Consider the following 21,005-nt stretch of genomic DNA (forward strand, 5'->3'; position numbering starts at 1 on the left):
TTCATATCGTTCATTCCATAGTCGCATTGCATTTGCGGATGGAATGGAGCCATCCAATTGGTCCAGTCTGATCGGATTTGTCCAATCCATTTGGTATCCATGTGGTCCAGATTGGATCCACAGAAAAGGACATTACCAATTTAAAAGAAAAGCCAGATTGAAATTCTTCCTCTTCCTCTACCTCTACCCCTACTTCTACCTTCCTTACCAACTCCTCCTCCTCTACCTCTGTTACCACCACCTATTCCTCATTCTCTTCCTCTTCTACCTTTTTCCTACGACCTCTTCTTCCTCTAACTGCTCCTATTCCTCTCTTTACCACCTCCTTTTGACCTAGCTCTCTCTTACCACCTTCTCTTTCCCTGCCTCTCTCTTACCACCTTCCCCTTGAGATTTCTGCTATTGTTCTCATATAAGTTACTACCCTATCTTCATTAGTACTCATTGGGTTAAAGTATTTACATTTGGTCTTGATTCTTGTCGTGTTCAATGTTGAAACAAGGTCAAAGTTAGTACTGAATACATAATGCCTTATGGCACTCTATTTCTTGGGTGATAACTCTTATGTTGCAGCAAGTAATATTTACTAGATTAACCCTTATTTTTTAATGTATTTGGTAGTGACTGTACAAAACATGGTATTTTACTTGATATTCTATGTGTACATTTGGTACTATCCGATGGATCATATGTGACTACCCTGGCTACTATAGAGATTGAATGTTGTATGTGATCCATTGAATGCTGTTAAGGACTTGCTAGGCCACTTGCTTCTACATTTCAATCAATCATTTTTGATGCGCAATCAGCTCTTAGAATATGCAGCTCTAGCTCATTGATTCATTTGGGAGACGCATGATTTTTGAAGGCATGCATGCATGGTTTGTTTGTTAAGATAATGTGGTCTTGCTATCCTTTGTGGGGTTCATCATGCTTCTATTGTTTGGGCTGAATTGTGACACTTGCAATTTTTATGAAGGAACATTGTGCACAATATCTTAAGTATTTGTTTGGGGATTGACTATGCCAAAGACTTTGGTCAAGAACTGATTGTGATCTAAATGGATTTTGAAAAAGCCTTTGATCATGTAAGCTGGTCCTTTTTTGCTAGTTAATGTTAGCAATGGTTTTGCAGTCTAGAACAACATTTGTGATTGATATGATCAGCTAGGATGCGGTTGAATGTATAGTGCTTAATGGGGGCATGACAAAAGAGATTGCTCTTAGTAGATCCCGTCGTAAAGGCTGCCCCCTTAGCCCTTTGTTGTTTGCCTTGGCGACTGATCCAATGCTCTCTCTAGTGGATGGGATGGTGGATCATGGAGATCTTGTTGGTCTCTCTCTTCTTAGTGGGGCCAAGCTCTTCAAAATTTCTTGCGGATGACTCTCTTATGTTCTGAGGTTGAATAATCCAATGGGAATAGAGCAATGGCCATTTAGGGAGTGTTTGGTTTGGCTTCGAGCCTCTACATTAGTTCTTAGACGTATAGAAAGAGACTTGCATGATTTGGGTTGCCAGGGAGGGATTGTTTTCCCTTGGACAGGCCACTAGGATATCCATTGGAATGGATGCTTCTCCTAGAACACTGCTTGATTGGATGTCTTGATGTATTCAAGTTTCAAGATATGTTTATGCATTAGAAATCTTAGAGATAACCTTTGTATGTGTGCCTCAAAGTAGGTAGGGCAATGATGATCAAGATGATCTCCTGACTCTTGCCTGAGTTGCCTTTAGTTTCTTGTGTTGAGCAGCCAAAACTTCCCTTTAGATTATTATTTTTTTGGGCTTCTTTTGGCTCGTTAAAATAGCCCCAAAATGCATTTTAGCCATTTTATACAGAACTCTACACAATTGTATGGCACTCTAGGCAGCAATCTTTTGGCTCTGACATGATCTATATAAGGGACTCAATATGAACACCACGGTGTGTCCAATTTATCCCTGTTAAACCCTTGTGCCCAGAGTTGCTGTCATCATCATCAACCCTCCATCTGCTGATGCTGGCCGTACGTGACCTCTCCTCTTGTTTGCTTATATCAATTGCTGCTGTTTTTGTGATTATCTAGGTGTGCTGCAACTTCTAGAACATCATTTACTGCTGCATTTTTACCCTAGATGAGCTCCCGATGTGTTGTGATCTCCATGACCATTGCCATATTGGGTTTGGGCTGAGGGCTGCATCAACTGGTTGTTACTTCATTTGCAAACCTACCTTTTGCTGTTCCAACTCATTGTCATCAGTCTTTGCAACATCTATGTTGTTAGGTTTCACTCATGCCTACGCTCATAGAGGAGTGTTGGTGATCTGTAGTAGGACACTGGGGCACTTTTACTCTCCGTACGAGGGGTGTTTTTCTCCAGTCACATTATTTTCTATTTTGTGTGTTTGTGTTATACAGTTTGGTCACTTACCATACTTTACACCTTTTGGGTGTGAACACACCTTAACAACCCCAAGGTCTAACGATTGTACTTTGTACTTTCACTTACACACTTGTGAATAGAATCATGTGTTGTGCATGTGTCTTCACTCTCACTCTCTGCCATCTCCACTCTTACATTTGGTATTAGAGCTCAGGTTCAACATGGTCCACCAACTCAGCCTATGTAGGTTTTCCAACCTAGGCTCGTCAGCCCCTACCTCTTGTGCGTCCAGTTGCAACACAATCGTTGCTGACTGCAGCTGTCGCCACCTCGTTCAGACCTCGATTGTAGTCACCACCTTGTAGGCTTGCCTTGGTCTAGTCGCAGTTGCCCCTTGCACCAGCTGCAGCCATAGTTGCCAACTCTAGTATCATTGTCATGAGTCGCCACTTGCACTAGCTTTGCTAGCAAGTTTACCATGTGCACTGCCATAATAGCCAAAGACGTTAGTAACGTTTAGAAATGAAATGTTAGAAACATGTTTCGTAAGTTTCTTTCAAGAGGGGGTAAAATAAGAAATGCAGGTTTTTTATATAGGAATTTTTAATAGTTTTGACTAGGTAAAGAGGTTCTAAATCTCTATGGACCTCTCTTAAATAAAGAATGGAAATTGAGCTTGAGTTATAATAGAGTCAATTGAGAATAATATGTTACATATCCATGATCCATTACTAATTTATCACTTATGTCAAAATTAACATGTCTACAATATGGACTGAGTCAAGTTGCAACATCATGATTTTCATTTCAAAAGAAATTAACAAAATATCAAAATCGAGAATGAATCATAATATATCATAAATAGCTCATAAATGAGACTAAAATTGTATAATATTCAACTCTCAAGTAGTAAGACAAGAATAAATACTAGATTGACAAAGTCCAATAACTAAACAAAATCACAAAAAAACCAGTCTCTCGTCCAAAATCTTGAGTCCTCATGAGTCATTACACATCATCGTCATCATGTTTAACATTACTCAATAGTTTTTGTCAAAAAAATCACGTTTTGGGTTCCATCTTACCCAAAAAAAAAACACTCACGTTTTTTACTCTTAGAAACGTTTCATACTTTAAGAAACATTTCGTAAGTTTCAAAGTCAAAGAAACATGTTTCTTAGCTGCTATGTGTACTACATCTCCGTGGTCCTGTAGTGCTGTCTATGCTAGTTGGGTTGTGTTGCCCCTTGCTCCGCCTGCCCATGAGCCTTGTCAGCGCTTCTTCCACCTCTTGTAGCCTTGCTCGTGAGCTGTGTATGTGCGCCACCAACTCCCCTCACCTCCGCGAGCTCGAACTTTGTGCCAGCTATCATCTCAAGTGACAAGTATACTTTATTATCTTTTTATTTGCAAAAATTGAGCTACAACAAGGGGCTTTTGCCAGAGAGGTGCATTTTATCTCCAACAAGTGCGTTTGGGCACACATTGTAGAAATTTCTTGGAATCTAGGTAAAAAAATTTGGGGCTTTGGATGCTTAGCAAACATTGGCACATGTATTGAATATTCTGTCTAAAATTGACTAAAATTGTACATTCTGGATGACCAAATTTTGGGGCTTTTACATTGTTTGTGTTGTTGAGCGTTGTTTGTGCTATTTGTTGAAGTTTGTGGAAATTTCAGCACATTGGAAAGTTGTGGTCAAGTGTGACACCGTTTTCCTAATTAGTGCTTGTTGGTATATGTTGTAATTTCTAGAAATTTGCAGATCTCCAAGTTGTTCTAGCTTTAGCTCTTGCTCTCGTGTTTTTTGAAGTAGTGACATTTATAATGGCCAACCAAGGACAAAGTGATGTATTCACATATGTATCCATAGAGGATAGATTTGACGGCAATAACTATTCTCTATGGTGCTTCATGATGAAGAATGTGCTCATTGCTAAAAATCTTTGGGAATATGTCAGTGGTGAGAAGTCCGTCTTGGAGTTGTGGCTCCTGCAACTCCTTCCTAAGGAGGATGTGGTCAAATGCCAGCTCTAGCTCAAATACTTCGCTAAAGAATAGTTGCATAGAAGGCTTGGGATACTTGGGATGCCCAAGATTTGTCACTGATTGCATTGGCAGTTCAATGGTCCATAATCTTGCATATACGGTTTGCTACTTCTTCTCGTGTAGCACGGCTCAGGCTTGAGCAAATGTTTGTTGGAAAAAATGAGACACGCATTTCTTTCTTGAAAAAGGAGGTTGAGAATGTGAAGGTGGATGAAGTTGATGCCATATACAGGATCATCTTAACAAAATTCAGGACTTATGTGAGCAATTGATGAATGTATGTGGCTATTATTCTGATGCATAGATGATCTCTACTACTTAGAATTCCTTGCCACCCTCTTATTTGGCCTTTCACACAGCCTTAAATCTCACCATGAGAATTTCTCCGTAGCCACTTACCTTTCTTTAGTTGGTTAGTTTGCTCTTAGATGTTGTATCCTTTGAATAGGCTTTTTTGGCGAGACAGAAGGGCAAGAGCAGTTGGTCTAGGAATGCTCTGCAAAATTCAGGAAGTTCAGGTGCTTCACAAAGCAACGAGAAGTAGGGGGATGCAAGCCAAGAAAGGCAAGTGCTATTATTGTAAAAAGCGAGGTCACTACATCACAGAATGTAAGAAAGGCATCGCCAAGGAGAAGGAGGAGTCAGGGATGTTTGTTTCTGATACACCTATATTGCTACAGAGTTTGCGACCTTTGTTGTTGGTCGTGACTACTATTTTTACACTTGTAATTATACTTCTTCTTGGGTAGATAGAGCATTCAGCTCTACAGAGAGGATGCTAGCACTCGGTTCTTGGTGCATATTTGTGGGGTACATCAATGAGAGCGAAAGATACAGACTATATAATCCTATTTCCAAGAGAGTTTTTGTCAGTAGGGATGTGATTTCTAATGAAAAATCAGAATTATCTCTTGCTGATTTTGACACATATCAGGCTGCAAATGATGTGTTTGAAGGGCTACTACCTATTTCTTCTGGTGGTATAGTTGGAGTTTCATCAAATGAACAAAATGTTCAGCCAGCTGCTCCATTAAGTAGTGCAGAAATTCAGCCTATGGCTGATCTGAATATTCAACAAGATTCTGAATTTGAGGTTCATCAGGAGCATGTACATAACTAGGAGGCTTCTTGCATTAGTACACAGTCTAGTGCAAGTGACCTAGCATCCGTGACAACTTTAAATTCCTTGCTCAAGTCAGGGAGTTTCCTCAATAAAAGCTTTTGCAATGTCCACCCAAGTCTTAAGTAATATGCCACCAAGAGAAGAGGGCTTGAATACGTGTATTGCCATGAGAAATCTCAACTGCCTCAATAGAAGCTTTTGCAATATCCACCCAAGTCTGTGTCTCCAAACGGATTTCCCTCTAAGAGAGACCTAGTCTTGGAGGCACAATGTGGGGTAGTAGTTATTTGTGCTGACTGTTGAGTCATGCATGCCTTTTCCTTTCAGGTGTGCATGCTTGTCTGAACTGAAATGTTTAGGCAAGAGGTGCAAATTATAGAACAGATCGTGTTCAATAAAAGTTGTTAATTTATAGGCATTCACTGGTCTTCCTTGTTAAATTGCAGTTATCTTGTGTTTTATTTGACACTATAAATCTATAGCTTCAAACACATATGCTGTTGGACCCTTCATTCCAAAGGGCAAGTCTACATGGTGATATTTCCTTGGTATTCTTGCAAGGGGGTTTTAGTTTGTACATGGTAATACTTCCTTGCTATTCTTGCAAAGGGGTATTAGTTTCAGTTGGTATGCTATGTATGGCAAATTTTCGCCTCTCCAGCTTTAGCCCAAATTTATGGAAGCTGTAAACTATTTTTTTGGGGTGACAAAAGAGCAGCCAATTTTATACAACTCTAGTAGCAATGAATTTTCAATATTCTCTAGCAAGTGGCAGTTTGCTTGTATGAGGGAGGAGGTAAAGTTGTGTAGCACTGGTGTATAAGTACAGCAACTGATAATATTTGGAAGAATTATGGAAAGCTCGGTAATAAGGCGTAGGATTTTAGACTGCCAAAGTTAATAACTATGATGTGTTAGATTCTTATGTTGAAACACACTGTTGGCTTTCTATGTTGTCTTTTGTTTAAGTCTTGGGTTTGCTATTTCTGTTAGCTGTTTAAACTTACTAAAGTTCGATTCTTTTGTTGTAGATTCGCACTCTAGCAATCCTTAGGACACGTTTTGATGCCTTGCCTAAGGCAATCATTGATATTCTAATTCCATCCAGTAGTTCTAAGGAGAAGGGAAAGCATAAAGTCTCAATGTTCTCAAAAGGTTCCAACCCACTTGATCGGTGGAGTAGACTTCGTACCGAAGATGCATCTGTCCATGAGAAGTTGGTTGAACCTGAGGTGTGTAGTCTAAAAGTGTAGAGGGAGGTGGTTGTTGGTGACATATTAGTTAACAAACGCACCCCCCCCCCCCCCCCCCCCCTTTTGGATGTGGCTGGGAAATTTCAGGATGAGATGGCAAAAGATGTTGAGCTGGCAAAGTTCTCTCAGATATGGAACACAGTCATAGAAACTTTATATGAAGAAGATTATATCAATATTAAGGAGAAAGAACTCCTTCTCATGCCTTTTTCCTCACCATACAAGTATATTCAGTGGCCACCATTCTTATTAGCCAACAAGGTTTATAAACGTCTTTCCCAAAATGGTTCTGTGAATCTTAAGATAATGCAGCAAGGCCTTTTGCAACTGAAGTATATCTGTCTATGATTGCAGGTAGCATTGGCACTGGACACGGTCAAAGACTTGACCAATGAGAACAGTGATGCAGAATTTCGGAAAAGAGTTGAGAAGGACTACCACCTATTATATGCACTGAGCGAATGCTATGATTTGTTCAAGAGCATATTGTTCAAATTGACAAAGGCTTCACAGGAAAGAAGGTAAGCTGTTGGAAATATAATAGGAGATCTTGGTTTATGCCTTTTGTGCATGGTTCCTAATACTTCAAGTCAAGTGATATATCTTTCTGTATATTTCAGTCTTTTGGACATGATTTTCAAGGATATAGATGAGAAGATTGACCAAGGGACATTCATCAAAGCACATAAAATGAAAGAGTTGCCTATGCTATACAAGAAAATTGTGGAGCTTGTTAAAATCTTGGCAAGCTTCCTTTCTCCTTCCCTATCCATTGGTGATTTTTGTTGGTTTTGTCATGTCTGAGAGTTACTGAATAGCTATAATACTCTGCCAGGAAGAGCCAGATGACATGAAAAGAGAGCAGGTGACCTATCTTCTGCAAGATATATATGAAGTGTACCAGAAAGACATAAGACATGAAGAGTGAGTAAATATGGAGATTAACAATTTGAAAAGGTCAATTGTCTTGTGTGTAGGGTACATACCTGATTACATTTATGCCTGCATATTTCATGTGTGTTTGCAGACTGATGTGCAGTGTGTTTTTTGAGACTGTGTGCAGACATAAGGAGCATTTGCAGTTACTAGCTTTGGTTTTATGCATGCGCGCAAACATGCATTAGTCTATTCATTCTGTATCTTTATGTTCATGTTGATGGATTATGTAGAAGGTTTTATAACTATTAAAAATTTCTGTCAGGATGTCACTGGATTCAAGGCATGGATCAGCTTTAAAACCAGATGAAGGTGTTTTGGGAAAAATTGAAGATCTGACCCCACAGCTCTTTCAGAAAACTTCAATTTTATATCCTCCTAGTTCAGAGGACAAGAACTTAATGCAGCAGGTGAGATGTATGCTAGTATATATGCTTTGCTTGCATTATTAAGTACTGCAATGTCACTAAATGGGATGTTTCAGATCAAGCGGCTTCATTTGCTGCTTACTATTGAGGAGTCTGCAATGGATATTCCTTCAAATCTGCAAGCAAGGCGTCGAATCACTTTTTTCACAAATTCTGTTTTCATGGACATGCCTCCTGCTCCGGAAGTCCGCAACATGCTGTCCTTCAGGTTTGTTTGTGGTGTCATATCAACTCTTATTCATCTCAGGTCTTATTCATGTTCCTCATATCTTTCTGTGATTGTCCTTTGTAGTGTCTTGACTCCATACTTTGATGAAGAAATATTGTATGCTCAAAAGGGTTTGGAAGAAGAGAATGAAGATGGTGTTTCCATTCTTTTTTACCTTCAGAAAATTTATCCAGGTCAGGCTATCTTTGAAACTCTAACCAGTAAATTTTTGAATGATCCTTTTGTTAGTGTTCAGATGATGCAATTCTAGAGTTTTTGTGATTGTGAGCAGATGAATGGAAAAATTTTCAGCAGAGAACAGGTTGTCCTTCAGAAAAATTTTGGGACAATACAAACTTCTCTGACAGTGTGCGAAAATGGGCTTCATACCGTGCACAGACGCTTACAAGAACAGGTATCTAAAAAATTGGAAGTTTCATGGTAATCAGATAAGTTTTTCAGGTCTCTACATTGGGAGATTTATCTGACAGTTTTATGGTTTTGCTAGTGAGGGGTATGATGTACTACCGAAAGGCACTTGAGTTACAGGCTTTTTTCGATATGGCTCCACGAGAGGGTAATTGTTCTGTTCGTTTTTAAAAATATTAGCTCTTTTTACGACTGGGACCATCTCCATCCATGATGGCTTGTATGTGTATTATGTGCCTGGTATGATCATCCCCATATATTGAAGCATGACGTGCCAGTGCGGTGCCAAAATACATTTTCAGTTTTACCCTTTTCAACTCATGTGTTTGCACCCTCTTGTATTCATCCTTTTCTTATTGTAAAAAAGTTGCTTCTGGATCTCCTCAGGTTTACTGTACATGGGTCAAAGAACTTATGTTCTATGACCGATGAATTAAAGTAACTTGCCCATGAAGAGTGGAGGCTGCAATGGCTTTATGTGGAATAATAAGTCAATCTTGTGCTGTGCAGGAATTCTTGCAGGTTATCAGAAATTAGCAACTGGTGTGGATGATGTCAGCCAGCATAAACTTTGGTCAGAAATTCAAGCCATAGCTGATATAAAGTTTACTTATGTGGCCACTTGCCAACGTTATGGTGTACATAAGCGTATGAAAGATGCAAGGGCAGGTTATATATTACAGCTAATGAAAGAGTGAGTGTGCAAAGCTCAATTGTAAACTTGCAAAGCTCAATTTTAAAATTTAAGCTTAGGAAGCAGATAATGAAATGCAATTATGGAAATTGAACATTGAAACTCTAGATTTTGTGCTGAGAAATTAGCTGCCACAGAGGCTGTTTTTTTTCCGATAAAATGTGGCTGATTATATTACTCAAAAAAACTGATTACAACGGAGTGCTCTTGCTTAATAAACTAGCTGGACCTGATGCAAAGTCACAAATACATCATGAATACAAGCCTCTCAAGGCGATCTGGGGGGGGATGGGGGCAAGAAGCCATGGGGGGGGGGGGGAGTATCGCCATCTAGGGCTGCCTGCTTGCATCATGAAAAACAGGTCGTGGCCACCCCATGTATGCATGAAATGACTACGGAGTTCCTGATAAGCCTTGGACTTGCCTTGCACTCGATCCCAATGGCGGAGGAGGGAGTGGATGATGGAGGTCCAGAGCTTTGCTAAGGTCGCCTGTGCTGAAAGTCTCTCTCCGCCGAAAGTCTCCTGATACCGCGTCTTCCAAATATGCCATCCAGCAAGATTCCCTATGATCTCCCATACCTCAGAGCGGTTTGCTGTGGGCTCCAATACTTGGCGGATGGGTAGAGCCTCCAAGCCGACTACTACTCATGACCCTGCCGTGATGATGAATATCGTGTCTTACATCCCGACCTCATACAAAAGGTGACGGCCCTAGCTAACTGCTTGCTAGCAAAAAGCTCCCCATGAGATACATCCAAGGCTGGGTGCTATACGGCGAAGGATACGACATGCTCCTCTCCACACAAGCTACTCCTTCTCACATGACCAAAGGCAGTGCTTTGGGGTTTCTAGAGGCTGCTGTGTGCAACGCATGCAACCTCCCTCCTTCTGCATCTGGGCAAGCCAAGTTCCCACCGCCAAGCCTCCATGTGCCACTAGCTATAAGAAATACGATACTCTCCTCGGCCTCCAGCTATCCCATAGGCAGCGCCAGAAAGTCCGTCGGAACGTCTCCTTGATGTTGTGCTCCGCCCAGTGGCTGCTACGTGACGGCGCCCAATCCATGTCTTGCATCAGTACGTGTCTGCCAATCCTGGCAGTGTACTCCAGGAATCTTAGTGGCTTCTTGGCAATTGTAGTGGCCAGCCATAGCCACTCTCCTGGATCCCACTCCACCTCATCAAGTGGTCTATCCTCCCAAATCCAAAGGCGCCACTCCCTAAGCTCCTTCCAGAAAACATAGGGGTCTTGTCACCATGTCTTCCCCTGAAGGCCCACTATCCGAATCCTCCTCCACCAAAGGGCAACTATCCCCTCATCTTGCTGCCCTTTGTCAAGGGTCAGACGCCCCTCATCCTGAACGGTGAAAAAAGTCCCCTACGGGGCGCCGCCCACTCTACTTGCTACCTGTAGGGAAATGCTTGTTAGTGAGAACCTAGCGGCCCATAGCTCCCCAGGCTCTATCAACACTCGTATCAGGGGAGCAAGCCACTCTAGAGGTATTGCTATATCTATCTCCCTTCGCCTCAACTCCGCTCCTCTTTGACAGCCTGATACTCGTTGCAACACCTCCTCGTTCGGCATTTTGTACACCTCTCGCCATGTCCTGATGGTACGAGCCGGGCCGGCCTCCCAACCAGCCCACATGATGTGGGGACACTTGGCAATCTGTGCCCCTTCCCGATCATTGACCCAGGGATTCCAAATCACCGGTTGACGGTCTATCTCCTCCTAGTAGCCTGGGGGCCTCTGGATTAGGGCTTTACGGAGGCCCTGCCACACGCGGAGTAAGCTGCGTAGGAAAGGTGACCTGGTGGGGGGGGGGGGGGGGGTGATCTGGGCTGACGTAAAGATCCATCTTAAGGATGGTCTCCATTCACCACCAAGCCTTGGTCTACAATCTTGAAGACCCTCCTGCAGTAGGATCTTCCAGGGTTGTCCTCCCGGTGTGAGGCCGCGGATAACTAGCTTGCCCAAGAGGGCCATACTTTGAAACTCTGGGTCTATGATCTCGAGTTCTCCCTCTGACCGATTCCGTATGATGGTCGCCCACGCCACCTTGGCCTGGGAATCCCTAGAGCCATCAGAACCGGACCAAAAGAAGTTCCGCACTAGTTGGCGAAGCTGCAATACGCAAGACGAGGAGAAGCACCAACAGGAGGCGATGTACCAGGCTGTCACTAGCAGAACCTGGTTAACTACTAGGGCTTGGTCGGCTAGTGAGAGGGGAGCCGTGCTCCAGTAGGTCAGCTTCCTCTGAAGAGAATCAAGAACTAGAAGAAATTGCTGGGCGGGAGTGATACCACTAGGGCTCGGCTGGCTAGTGAGAGGGGAGCCGTGCTCCAGTAGGTCAGCTTTCTCCAAATAGAATCGAGGACTGGAAGAAACTGTTGGGCGGGAGTGATATGGAGTCCCACTTGGAATCCTAGGTACCGGACGGTTTGCCCTGTGCTTACCCATCTAAATCCAAGGTAGACACCTCACTCTGTGCTAGAGTCCAATCGACTTTCGCCAGTTGATTTTTTCTCCCGTTGCTGAACATAACACCTCAAGAGCCAGCCTCACTCTCTCCAACATTAAATCATCGTCCTCTATGTAGAGTGTTGTATCATTTGCATACTTTGAGTCTAGCAACTCAGTCTCCTCTCTCACTGGAACTCGGTAGGCCGCGTAATCTGCTCACACGGGACCTGAGGAAGTGAGACATCGCCTCTGCAAAGAGTAGAGACAGGTACGGGGCCAGGGGGTTACCCTGTCGGACGGATCTCTCCAGCCAAAACTCCTCCCTATGCCTACCACCTATGAGAACCCTGCTGGTGGCCGATTTGTAAAGTGCAGAGACCTCGCGAATCCAAGCCTGGGGGAAACCCAACCTCACCATGGTGCCCTCTAGGAAATCTCAGTCCACCTTGTCATAAGCTTTCTCGAAATCCAAGAGAAATACGGCTAGTCTCTACCCATTGTGCTGAGCCCAGCCTGTCGCCTCAAAGAAGGTAAATACATTGTCCAGGATTCTCCTATCCTGGACAAAGCTTGTCTGTGTGTCATGGATGATGTCTGGCAGCACGAGGCGTAGTCACCTACCAATCATCTTTGCCAGCGCCTTATAGGCCATTGACAATAAGGTGATCGGTCTCCATTGGGAAAGCTCCAATCAATCTCTCCCTTTGGGGAGAAGACTGATAGGGCCTGCCAAAAAGTCCCCCTGGCATCTGTCCTGAAGTAAAAATCTCTTGGAAGGCCAACAGTAGGGGATCCTTCACCACTTTCTAATAGGTAGTAAAGAAGGTCTTAGAGAGGCCATCATCTCCTGGGCATTTTTTGCCCGTGCTGTGTATGGAAAGACTCCTCTAGTTCCTTCTCTGTGAAGGGGGCTAGGAGGGAGCGTCCCATCTTCTCTATGACGAGGGACGGGCACTGTCTTTTAGCTGAGGTTGTCTCCTGCTGGAAGAGGCGACTGTAGTAGTCTGTGGCAATCTCCATCACCTTGTCTGGGCTAGAACGAGTCCTCCCATATTGATCTCGAAGGCTGCGTATCTGCTCTCCTAAGGTCCGAGGCTGGTGCACCTAGAAAAACTCCTTGCACATCGTATCACCCTTCCACACCCAAAAAGCTGCTGAGGAGCAGAAAGAGAACTCTGAGCACTTGTCCTCTAGGCCAGCAACGGTTGCTCGCGCTCACACCTCCTGTGCGTGGAGGGTGGGATCCTCGGGTGCCTCTTGTAGTAATCTTTGCGTTGCTTCAAGGTCCCGTCGGAGTGCTCTCTCCTTCTCCCAGCTATGCTACGTGGCCTGTATGGCTGCCTCTTGGCAGATTCTGCTCGATTCGGCTAGGACCTTTGCAACCTCCTCTGCGATCGGTCCCTCTTGTCCCACTCCCTAGTCCAAAGCTACTCTATCTGTCTCGTCGCCTTCTCCCTCCTATAGATCGAGTCAGGGATCCGACAGGATCGTGTGTCTAGGACAGATGTTGGGGGATCTAGTGTCAGGAGAACTAGGCAATGGTCGGACAACGTGGTGCCCACCAACTGCCCAATCCGGCCTCCACGAGAGCCTCCCCACTCTCCCACATAAAACCTGTCCAACGGATCCAGCAAGATTCCACCTGGTCACATGTATCCCCGAGAAAAGTCCAACGACCTCTCCCTTCTGTGGAAGGCAGGGTCTCTCCAGGCACCGCGTGCACCTACTGCCAATAAAAATACCTCCCATGCCTCCTGCTCCTCCTCGGCCATGCCTGGTAGTTTTTGCCTCTGTCCTGTTGGTCCTCCAACGTCTCTAGGTTGTTGAAGTCTCCTCCAATGATCTAGGAGTCCACCTCTAGGAGTCCATCCGTGATCTCCACCCAGAACTTGCTGTGTGCCCTAACCTCTATAGGGGCATAGACATTGATGATTCCCAGGCATGAGTTTCCAATGTCCAGTCTGATCCATAGAACCCTCCCTGCCACCATTTTCCCGTGGTCTCATACACAAGCGGTGAGACTCCGGCTGATAGAGGTGCATATGCCTCCACTCCTGCCGTGGGCACCTATGGCGTGCTCCCGGTAAGTGTGGGAGCTGCCCAGGAGTAGCTTTCCTACCCGTTGGGCTTGGGTGGGCGTGAGCTTGTGCTCTTGTAGAAGTAGGATGTTGATCCGTCAAGCAAGGGCAGGTTGCAGCTCTTGTTGAACAATCAACTTTCTAGAACCACGTGCCCCACTGTATTGGACATTGTTCACATTCCATGATGCAAGGTGTAAGCTCATGGGTAGACCTGTGACTGACCGAATTGTTGGGGGGGGGGGGGGGGGGCAGCAGCACGATGGCAAGGAGGCAGGCGAGAGGGACGGGGGCAGTTCGACGGGGCACGGAGGCGAGGGCAGCGTCGCATTGGTAGGAGCAGTTCTTTGTGCTCTCCACAGAGGCTGTTAGTATCTGCTTAGTATGGATTATTGGGCAAACATACTAAATGTGGAATGTGGTAAGGGAGATGTTTTGAGGGCTTTGCATGATCTAGGAAGAAGAGTCAAGACACGGAGGTTTGAGGCCCTTTTGTAGCGTGGTCAGCATATCAGCTTTCATTCTTCATTCAGCATTACACACAATGCTTGTCGTACACTTGTGGCACATAAGGTTAATCCAATTTCAGTCAGATTTAATCCAAACTATGTATTTTGATATAAGCTTGAGCGTTTATTTCAGCTGCCCCTCCCCAATTGGATATTGACACATCTTGGAATCGTACGTTACAACCAAGTAGCCCCACTTCTCCTTGTCTTTTCCTCTTTGATATACTGCCTTTTTTCAGTTTTCCATGTGGACAATCCCTCGATGATGGTCTACAATGACAAGTATTTTCCGAGGCTTATTCCTTATTCTTGCCAGGGCCCCAAAAAATGTAAAACAATGAAAAAGAACAAACAAACAGAACAAAAAGAGGGACTGGTCACTGGTGTTTTGCTTTTTCAGAAATCCGATGACAAACACTGCCTCAGTTAATATAGGTAACATCCGCCTTTGTCTCGAAATCTTCAAACAGGCTGTAGGAGGTTGATTCTTACCTAGAGCATAGACATGCATCAGATTCTTCCATGACATCCACATCTTGGGATTGGACTCCAGGTCTTCTTTAATGTGCATCCTTTTGCTTCTTGTGCAGCTTCATCCTTTGTTTCTTAGGCTCTTTTGTTTGCAAGAAAATCCGCGTCTTTGTCAGATAGACTTCTCAGTCAAGTTGATCTAGTTCAAGTTTCCTCCTGGTCCTCAAATTTCTCTTGCAGGCGCAATATTTCTTTGAGTATCTTGGACAGGATGAGCATTCACCTCACTCTTCTTCTGGCCTCCATTATTGTGGAACACTTGCTGCAGGTAAGGCTACTTTAATCTCTCCTCTCTGAACAGATGAAGCATTTGATGCTATTCATTCACTGATTGCCTCGATCACTCTTGGAGTTGTCAGAGATAGTCTAGACTGCACCAATTTCTTTTTCAGTTTTAAATTTGCTAGCCGATCTTGTATCGTCAGTAGTAAATCTTACTCTATCTGCTGTGGCATGGCAGCTTGATTTCTTTGTCCATAAGTGGGTTCTTGTTCAGCTACCCTCAGATCTGGCATTGAATGCCCTCCAGCTTCTTGAGACACTGTTGGTTGTTGCACACATGATACACCATCTTATGACCATAGTTGCCCGAAAACCACATTTGAGACCCGGAAACTAAAACACCAAAAGGGATGGGCAAGGTAATAGTTTTCAGCAACTGCAGCAGGTATAACAAGCAATTCAGCGACCTTCTATGAATCCATGTTATTTTGGAGTAGGCTCCGTGTTTCAGTCTATGGCAGCTAATGGTCTGGCTGGCCAAGTCTATGGTGGTTGGATATAGATAAGGATGCAGGGAAATGTGTTTGCAACTGTAATATTGAATTACATCAAGCTTGAAAGATGGGTTGTACAGCTATTGACCAAAAGAACTCTGGAAAAATTGAGAGTGCTAATGGAAATTTATAACCTGGAGTCTAAGGGAAGTGTGTCCAAATACACATCTGGTGCACTTGTTTACAGTTGTTTTGAGTTTGGGATCACCTTTGCAAGGTGCTGGTGCGGGCCCCTTCAAGATGCCACGAGGGATGTAGAGGTAGCCTATCTATTGGGAAAACCCAACCACCACCATCCATCATCCCCCCCCCCAAAACACACACACAGAGAAAGATCTGTCTTCTTCTCCTTTCTTTCAAGGAACAGATGGTCCTATGGATAGATGACAGGATCTTTTTATGCAGGCAACTCTGCAAAGGCATGTATGGATACCTATCATTTAATAAATCTCCAGCAGTCCAGTAAGATGTGAAACACCTGATGGCATTTTGACCTCAATGTGTGAAAAGTGCCTGTTTTTCAATAATTAATCCTTTTAGATGGCACTCTTGGTGGCTATATGAAATGGGGGGACTCAGCCAGGAATGTACTTTTCCTGTACTTCGTTTGTATAATTCTCCTCTTGTAGCCCTCACAGTTTGTGCTTGGTTTTCAGTGTCACTTGTTGCATTCCCTTGTACCCATCACTGTTGGTACTCAATGTCCAGTGTTTTAACTTCTTTTATTTTACAATGGTTTAAGATCAGTGCATTACACATTTCTTGCTACTGCAGTCATCCAGCTTTGCGTGTAGCATATATTGATGAAGTTGAGGCTGGCAAGAATGAGGGTGATATTGGAAAAAGCAAGGAATATTTCTCTGTACTAGTGAAAGGAATTCCGGAAAGTGATTCTGATCAGGTAGCTTAAGGCTTGATGGGGATTTTACAGTTTGAGTAAACCTTCAATTACTTTGCAGCTGATGGTGAATGGTAAATTGCTTCTCCACTCCAACAATCGCAACTTAACTCTAAATGAAAATTTATTCTGAAACATGGAGCAGGAGATCTACAGAATCAAATTGCCAGGCAAGCCACTCTTAGGGGAAGGCAAACCTGAGAACCAAAATCATGCAATCATCTTTACTCGAGGTGAGGCTTTACAAGCTATCGACATGAATCAGGTATGTGCTGTTACTGCTTTATCTTCTGCTCCACTGCTCCTTGATATTGATCAACAGCCTATGCCAAGACTCTTGTTCTTCCCAGGACAACTATCTAGAAGAAGCATTTAAAATGCGAAATCTTCTGGAGGAGTTTAATCAGAAAAATGGGCTTGATTATCCTTCTATACTAGGGATGCGTGAACATATATTTACTGGAAGGTTTGTCCTCTTGGCCATCATTCACAGTTGTAACATGTTCTCTCTATTGCTTATATAATGACATGTCTGAACATTGTATTGCAGTGTTTCCTCTCTAGCAGGCTTTATGTCAAACCAGGAATCTAGCTTTGTGACTATTGGACAGCGAGTATTGGCAAATCCGCTACGGTACTCTGTTTATAGTATACAATATCTGTGAATATTGATATGATATTTTTGACGATGTCTTCCACTGTTTACCCTGCCATTGGACAAAAACTATGCCAATATAATATGACATGTTGAATGATTTAAAAAGAATAGGTGCATGTGTATCAGGGGAAAGGGTCTTCAAAATGCTGAACTTCAAGGGGAAAATTGACATTTTTGTTGTTACATAGGGTCCGCTTTCACTATGGTCATCCTGATGTATTTGATCGCCTTTTTCATATTGCAAATGGAGGCATTAGCAAGGCTTCAAAAGGAGTGAATTTAAGTGAAGACATTTTTGCAGGTGATGCTTTAGAACACAAAGATGATTACATGCTAAACTGGATAAGAAATTACAGCTCCTCATTTCATACACTTCACAGGTTTTAATACAACTCTTCGTGGAGGTATTGTGACCCACCATGAGTATATACAAGTTGGCAAGGGACGTGATGTGGGCCTGAATCAGATTTCTCTCTTTGAAGCTAAAATTGCTAATGGAAATGGTGAGCAGACAATGAGCCGTGATGTTTATCGACTTGGTCATCGACTTGACTTTTTCAGAATGCTGTCAGTCTACTTCACCACTGTTGGATTCTATATCAGCACTATGGTAGGTGTGCAGGGATATTGTCCTCTAACTCTGAACTATAGATTCGTTGCTTTTATGAGATTTTTTGGTGGTGTGTTAAGCACATATTTTGATGCAGATTGTGGTGCTCACTGTCTATGTGGTTCTATATGGTCGTGTATACTTAGCCCTCAGTGGGCTTGAGGCAAGTTTGACTCACTTTACTGGCCTTTCAAACAACAGACCTTTACAGGCAGCCTTGGCTTCACAATCCTTTGTGCAAATAGGATTTCTCATGGCACTTCCCATGGTTATGGAAATTGGCTTGGAGCATGGTTTCCGCAGGGCTTTCAGTGAGTTCATTATTATGCAACTCCAACTTGCTCCAGTGTTCTTCACGTTTTCAATGGGTACAAGGGTTCACTTTTATGGTCGGACTCTTCTGCACGGAGGAGCAAAGTACAGATCCACTGGGCGTGGTTTTGTGGTATTTCATGCAAAGTTTGCAGCAAATTATCGGCTCTACTCTCGCAGCCATTTCGTCAAGGGATTAGAGCTTCTAATTCTTCTTATAGTATACAATATCTATGGAGCAACTGTGAACAAGACAGTTCCATACCTCCTGATCACATCCTCCTTATGGTTTCTAGTGGGCACATGGCTATTTGCACCTTTCCTGTTTAATCCATCAGGTTTTGAGTGGCAAAAGATTGTTGATGATTGGGATGATTGGACTAAATGGGTCAGTAATCGGGGTGGCATTGGTGTAGCACCAGACAAGAGCTGGGAGTCTTGGTGGAAGGAGGAAGGAAGCCATTTGGATACCTCAGGTTTTAGAGGGAAGCTCATTGAGATGATCCTGTCAGCAAGATTTTTGTTATATCAGTATGGGCTTGTTTACCACCTTAACATCACCCAGCATGATAAAAGCATTCTTGTAAGTGGTTGGATTCAGGGCTACTAGTAACACAAACTTGTTCAGTTTTTAAATTATTTTCCAGTATGCTCTCTCTCTCTCTCTCTCTCTCTCTCTCTCTCTCACACACACACACACACACACACACACACACAGACACACACACGGTGATACAATGGCCAGTGAAGAGTTACAAAAGTTTTAAAGTTGAGTTCCACAAGGGTGCAAAACTTGGATTGTGGGATATGCCTTTAAGCATCTTGGGATTGTACCATGTTAAAATTTCTCTTTTTTTTGTAATGCTGTCACACACACGCATTATTGACAATTTGATTGCATGCCATGTAGGTGTATGGATTGTCATGGGTGGTAATGCTGGTTGTGCTGGTCATCCTCAAGGTAAAGTGGGGAAGCATTTTGAGGGTCTGATTGGATTTAACATAGAAATTCGAGCATGTCAAGGAATGGAGGGAAGTTCAGAAAGGTTAATAAGACAATCTAGCACATTGAAAAACCGTCCTTAAGAGATCTCACTTGTACTATGATGGTTCCAGGTTGTGTCTTCTGGCAGAAGACAGTTCAAAGCAGATTTTCAGATCTTCTTTAGACTTTTGAAAGTGGGACTGCTGGTTGCAACAGTAACCATCCTGAGTGTCTTGTTTGTAGTGGAAAACTTGACCATTGGGGATATATTTGTCAGCTTTCTGGCATTCTTACCTTCTGGGTGGACAATCATTCAGGTCAAAATTGAATCTGATTCACATGTTTAGTATCTCAATTGTATATGTGCATGGGCTAAAATTGATGGACTTGACTTCATGAATGGTGCAGATTGCTCAGACTTGCAAACCAGTCTGCAAGAAAATTGGGCTCTGGGGATCCATAAAAGCATTGGCACGATGCTATGAGTACGTAATGGGCCTGCTATTGTTTGCCCCAGTGGCTGCCTTGGCCTGGTTTCCCTTTATCTCTGACTTCCAGACACGCCTGCTCTTCAATCAAGCCTTCAGCAGAGGGTTACAAATCTCACGTATATTGGCAGGCAGGAAGGAGAAGAAGATGAATTAGTGGATTGCACAAGTTGGAGCCTCATTTGTCTATGCCTGCTGTGTAGATCAGTATGACAATGGAGATTTTTGCAGAGGACATGTGTGCAATGACGAGAGTTTTCCATATTGAAGTGTGGGAGCAGGCTCAGATGCACTCTCGAGTTGTGCTGCATTTGGGCTGGGCTGGAAAGCTAAGCAAAACGTTGGTTGAGTTGTATTTTGTAAGAGCGAGTTGGCTTTCGGAGAAAGGTAAGTTTGGTTCATCCTAGAGACAGCTCGAATTCTGTAGATGCCTCCTCACATTGGTTGGAGATGGAAATTTGCCTCTTCAATTGTGTAGTTCTGTACAGAATTTGGAGCTCTTAAATTTTATACCAAGAGCACTGCTTTGTTCCAAAAAGCCAAGATGTGTAGTTTTGTACAGAATTTGGAGGCGAGTAATTTTATACCAGGAACAGTGCTTTGTTCCAAAAGCCAAGTTGTGCAAGCAGGTGTTTATACACATTCTTTGTACAGGGGACGTGACATGTAGAACCAGGAAGCCCCAACAGAATATTGCAAGGGTGATGGATTTGAGGGTGACATTGAAGGAGAGAAGCACCAAGATAGCTCCTTCCACCATGGTTGAAGAAGAGCAAGCACCAAGACGGCTCCTTCCACCATGGCTTCCATCGCCACCCTAACACATGTTATATGTTGACTCGAAATCAGCCAAGTTAAAACTTTGTGCAACGTGTAATTGCAACTAATTGAAAATTTATGTCATGGAATGACGTATTTAAAGGGTTATGAGTTAGCTAGATCATCGATGAACGAAGGCGAGAGCATGCTGCATTGATTGACAAGAGTCTTCAATATGCCACATCTCTCAGGTTATTGTGTGATTAGCTTATTTTCTTTTGTTGTTCATACTCACAGTAAGATGAATTAATAATATATCTTAGTATGGAAGCGCTTCTGCCTAAGGATTAGCATGCCTTGTAGGTTCACAAATCTGCGTAATTTAGCCAGCGTGAGTTGTGTGGGTTACAGAATCTGTTTGCAGTGCTAACGTCTGCATTAGTAGATGGT

The 21,005-nt window shown here is 43.3% G+C and overlaps 1 protein-coding gene across 6 annotated transcripts in view; it reads left to right on the plus strand.

Annotated features, from left to right (window-relative positions):
- Positions 1-20,717, plus strand: part of LOC148015143 (callose synthase 3-like) — a 211,187-nt gene extending 190,470 nt beyond the window's left edge. For 4 of the 6 annotated variants that reach the window (XM_087666089.1, XM_087666092.1, XM_087666090.1 and 1 more), the window contains 21 exons: positions 6,570-6,770; positions 6,879-7,052; positions 7,146-7,312; positions 7,412-7,535; positions 7,627-7,715; positions 7,993-8,137; positions 8,212-8,363; positions 8,448-8,557; positions 8,656-8,778; positions 8,872-8,940; positions 9,303-9,486; positions 16,620-16,746; positions 16,889-17,008; positions 17,094-17,209; positions 17,294-17,377; positions 17,590-17,702; positions 17,782-18,011; positions 18,109-18,906; positions 19,234-19,284; positions 19,440-19,625; positions 19,717-20,717. In XM_087666089.1, coding sequence (XP_087522215.1) covers positions 6,570-6,770; positions 6,879-7,052; positions 7,146-7,312; positions 7,412-7,535; positions 7,627-7,715; positions 7,993-8,137; positions 8,212-8,363; positions 8,448-8,557; positions 8,656-8,778; positions 8,872-8,940; positions 9,303-9,486; positions 16,620-16,746; positions 16,889-17,008; positions 17,094-17,209; positions 17,294-17,377; positions 17,590-17,702; positions 17,782-18,011; positions 18,109-18,906; positions 19,234-19,284; positions 19,440-19,625; positions 19,717-19,953 — 3,600 coding nt within the window. In that variant the 3' untranslated portion in view covers positions 19,954-20,717. Of the gene's footprint in view, positions 1-6,569; positions 6,771-6,878; positions 7,053-7,145; positions 7,313-7,411; positions 7,536-7,626; positions 7,716-7,992; positions 8,138-8,211; positions 8,364-8,447; positions 8,558-8,655; positions 8,779-8,871; positions 8,941-9,302; positions 9,487-16,619; positions 16,747-16,888; positions 17,009-17,093; positions 17,210-17,293; positions 17,378-17,589; positions 17,703-17,781; positions 18,012-18,108; positions 18,907-19,233; positions 19,285-19,439; positions 19,626-19,716 lie in introns of those variants that run through there. The other 2 variants (XM_087666091.1, XM_087666094.1) reach the window with 2 other exon arrangements.
- Positions 20,718-21,005: the final 288 nt, after the last annotated feature.

This window comes from Lygodium microphyllum, chromosome 24 (assembly GCF_053477565.2).
Source record: "Lygodium microphyllum isolate KBCC chromosome 24, Lygodium_microphyllum_v1.1.10, whole genome shotgun sequence".
Lineage (NCBI taxonomy): Eukaryota > Viridiplantae > Streptophyta > Polypodiopsida > Schizaeales > Lygodiaceae > Lygodium > Lygodium microphyllum.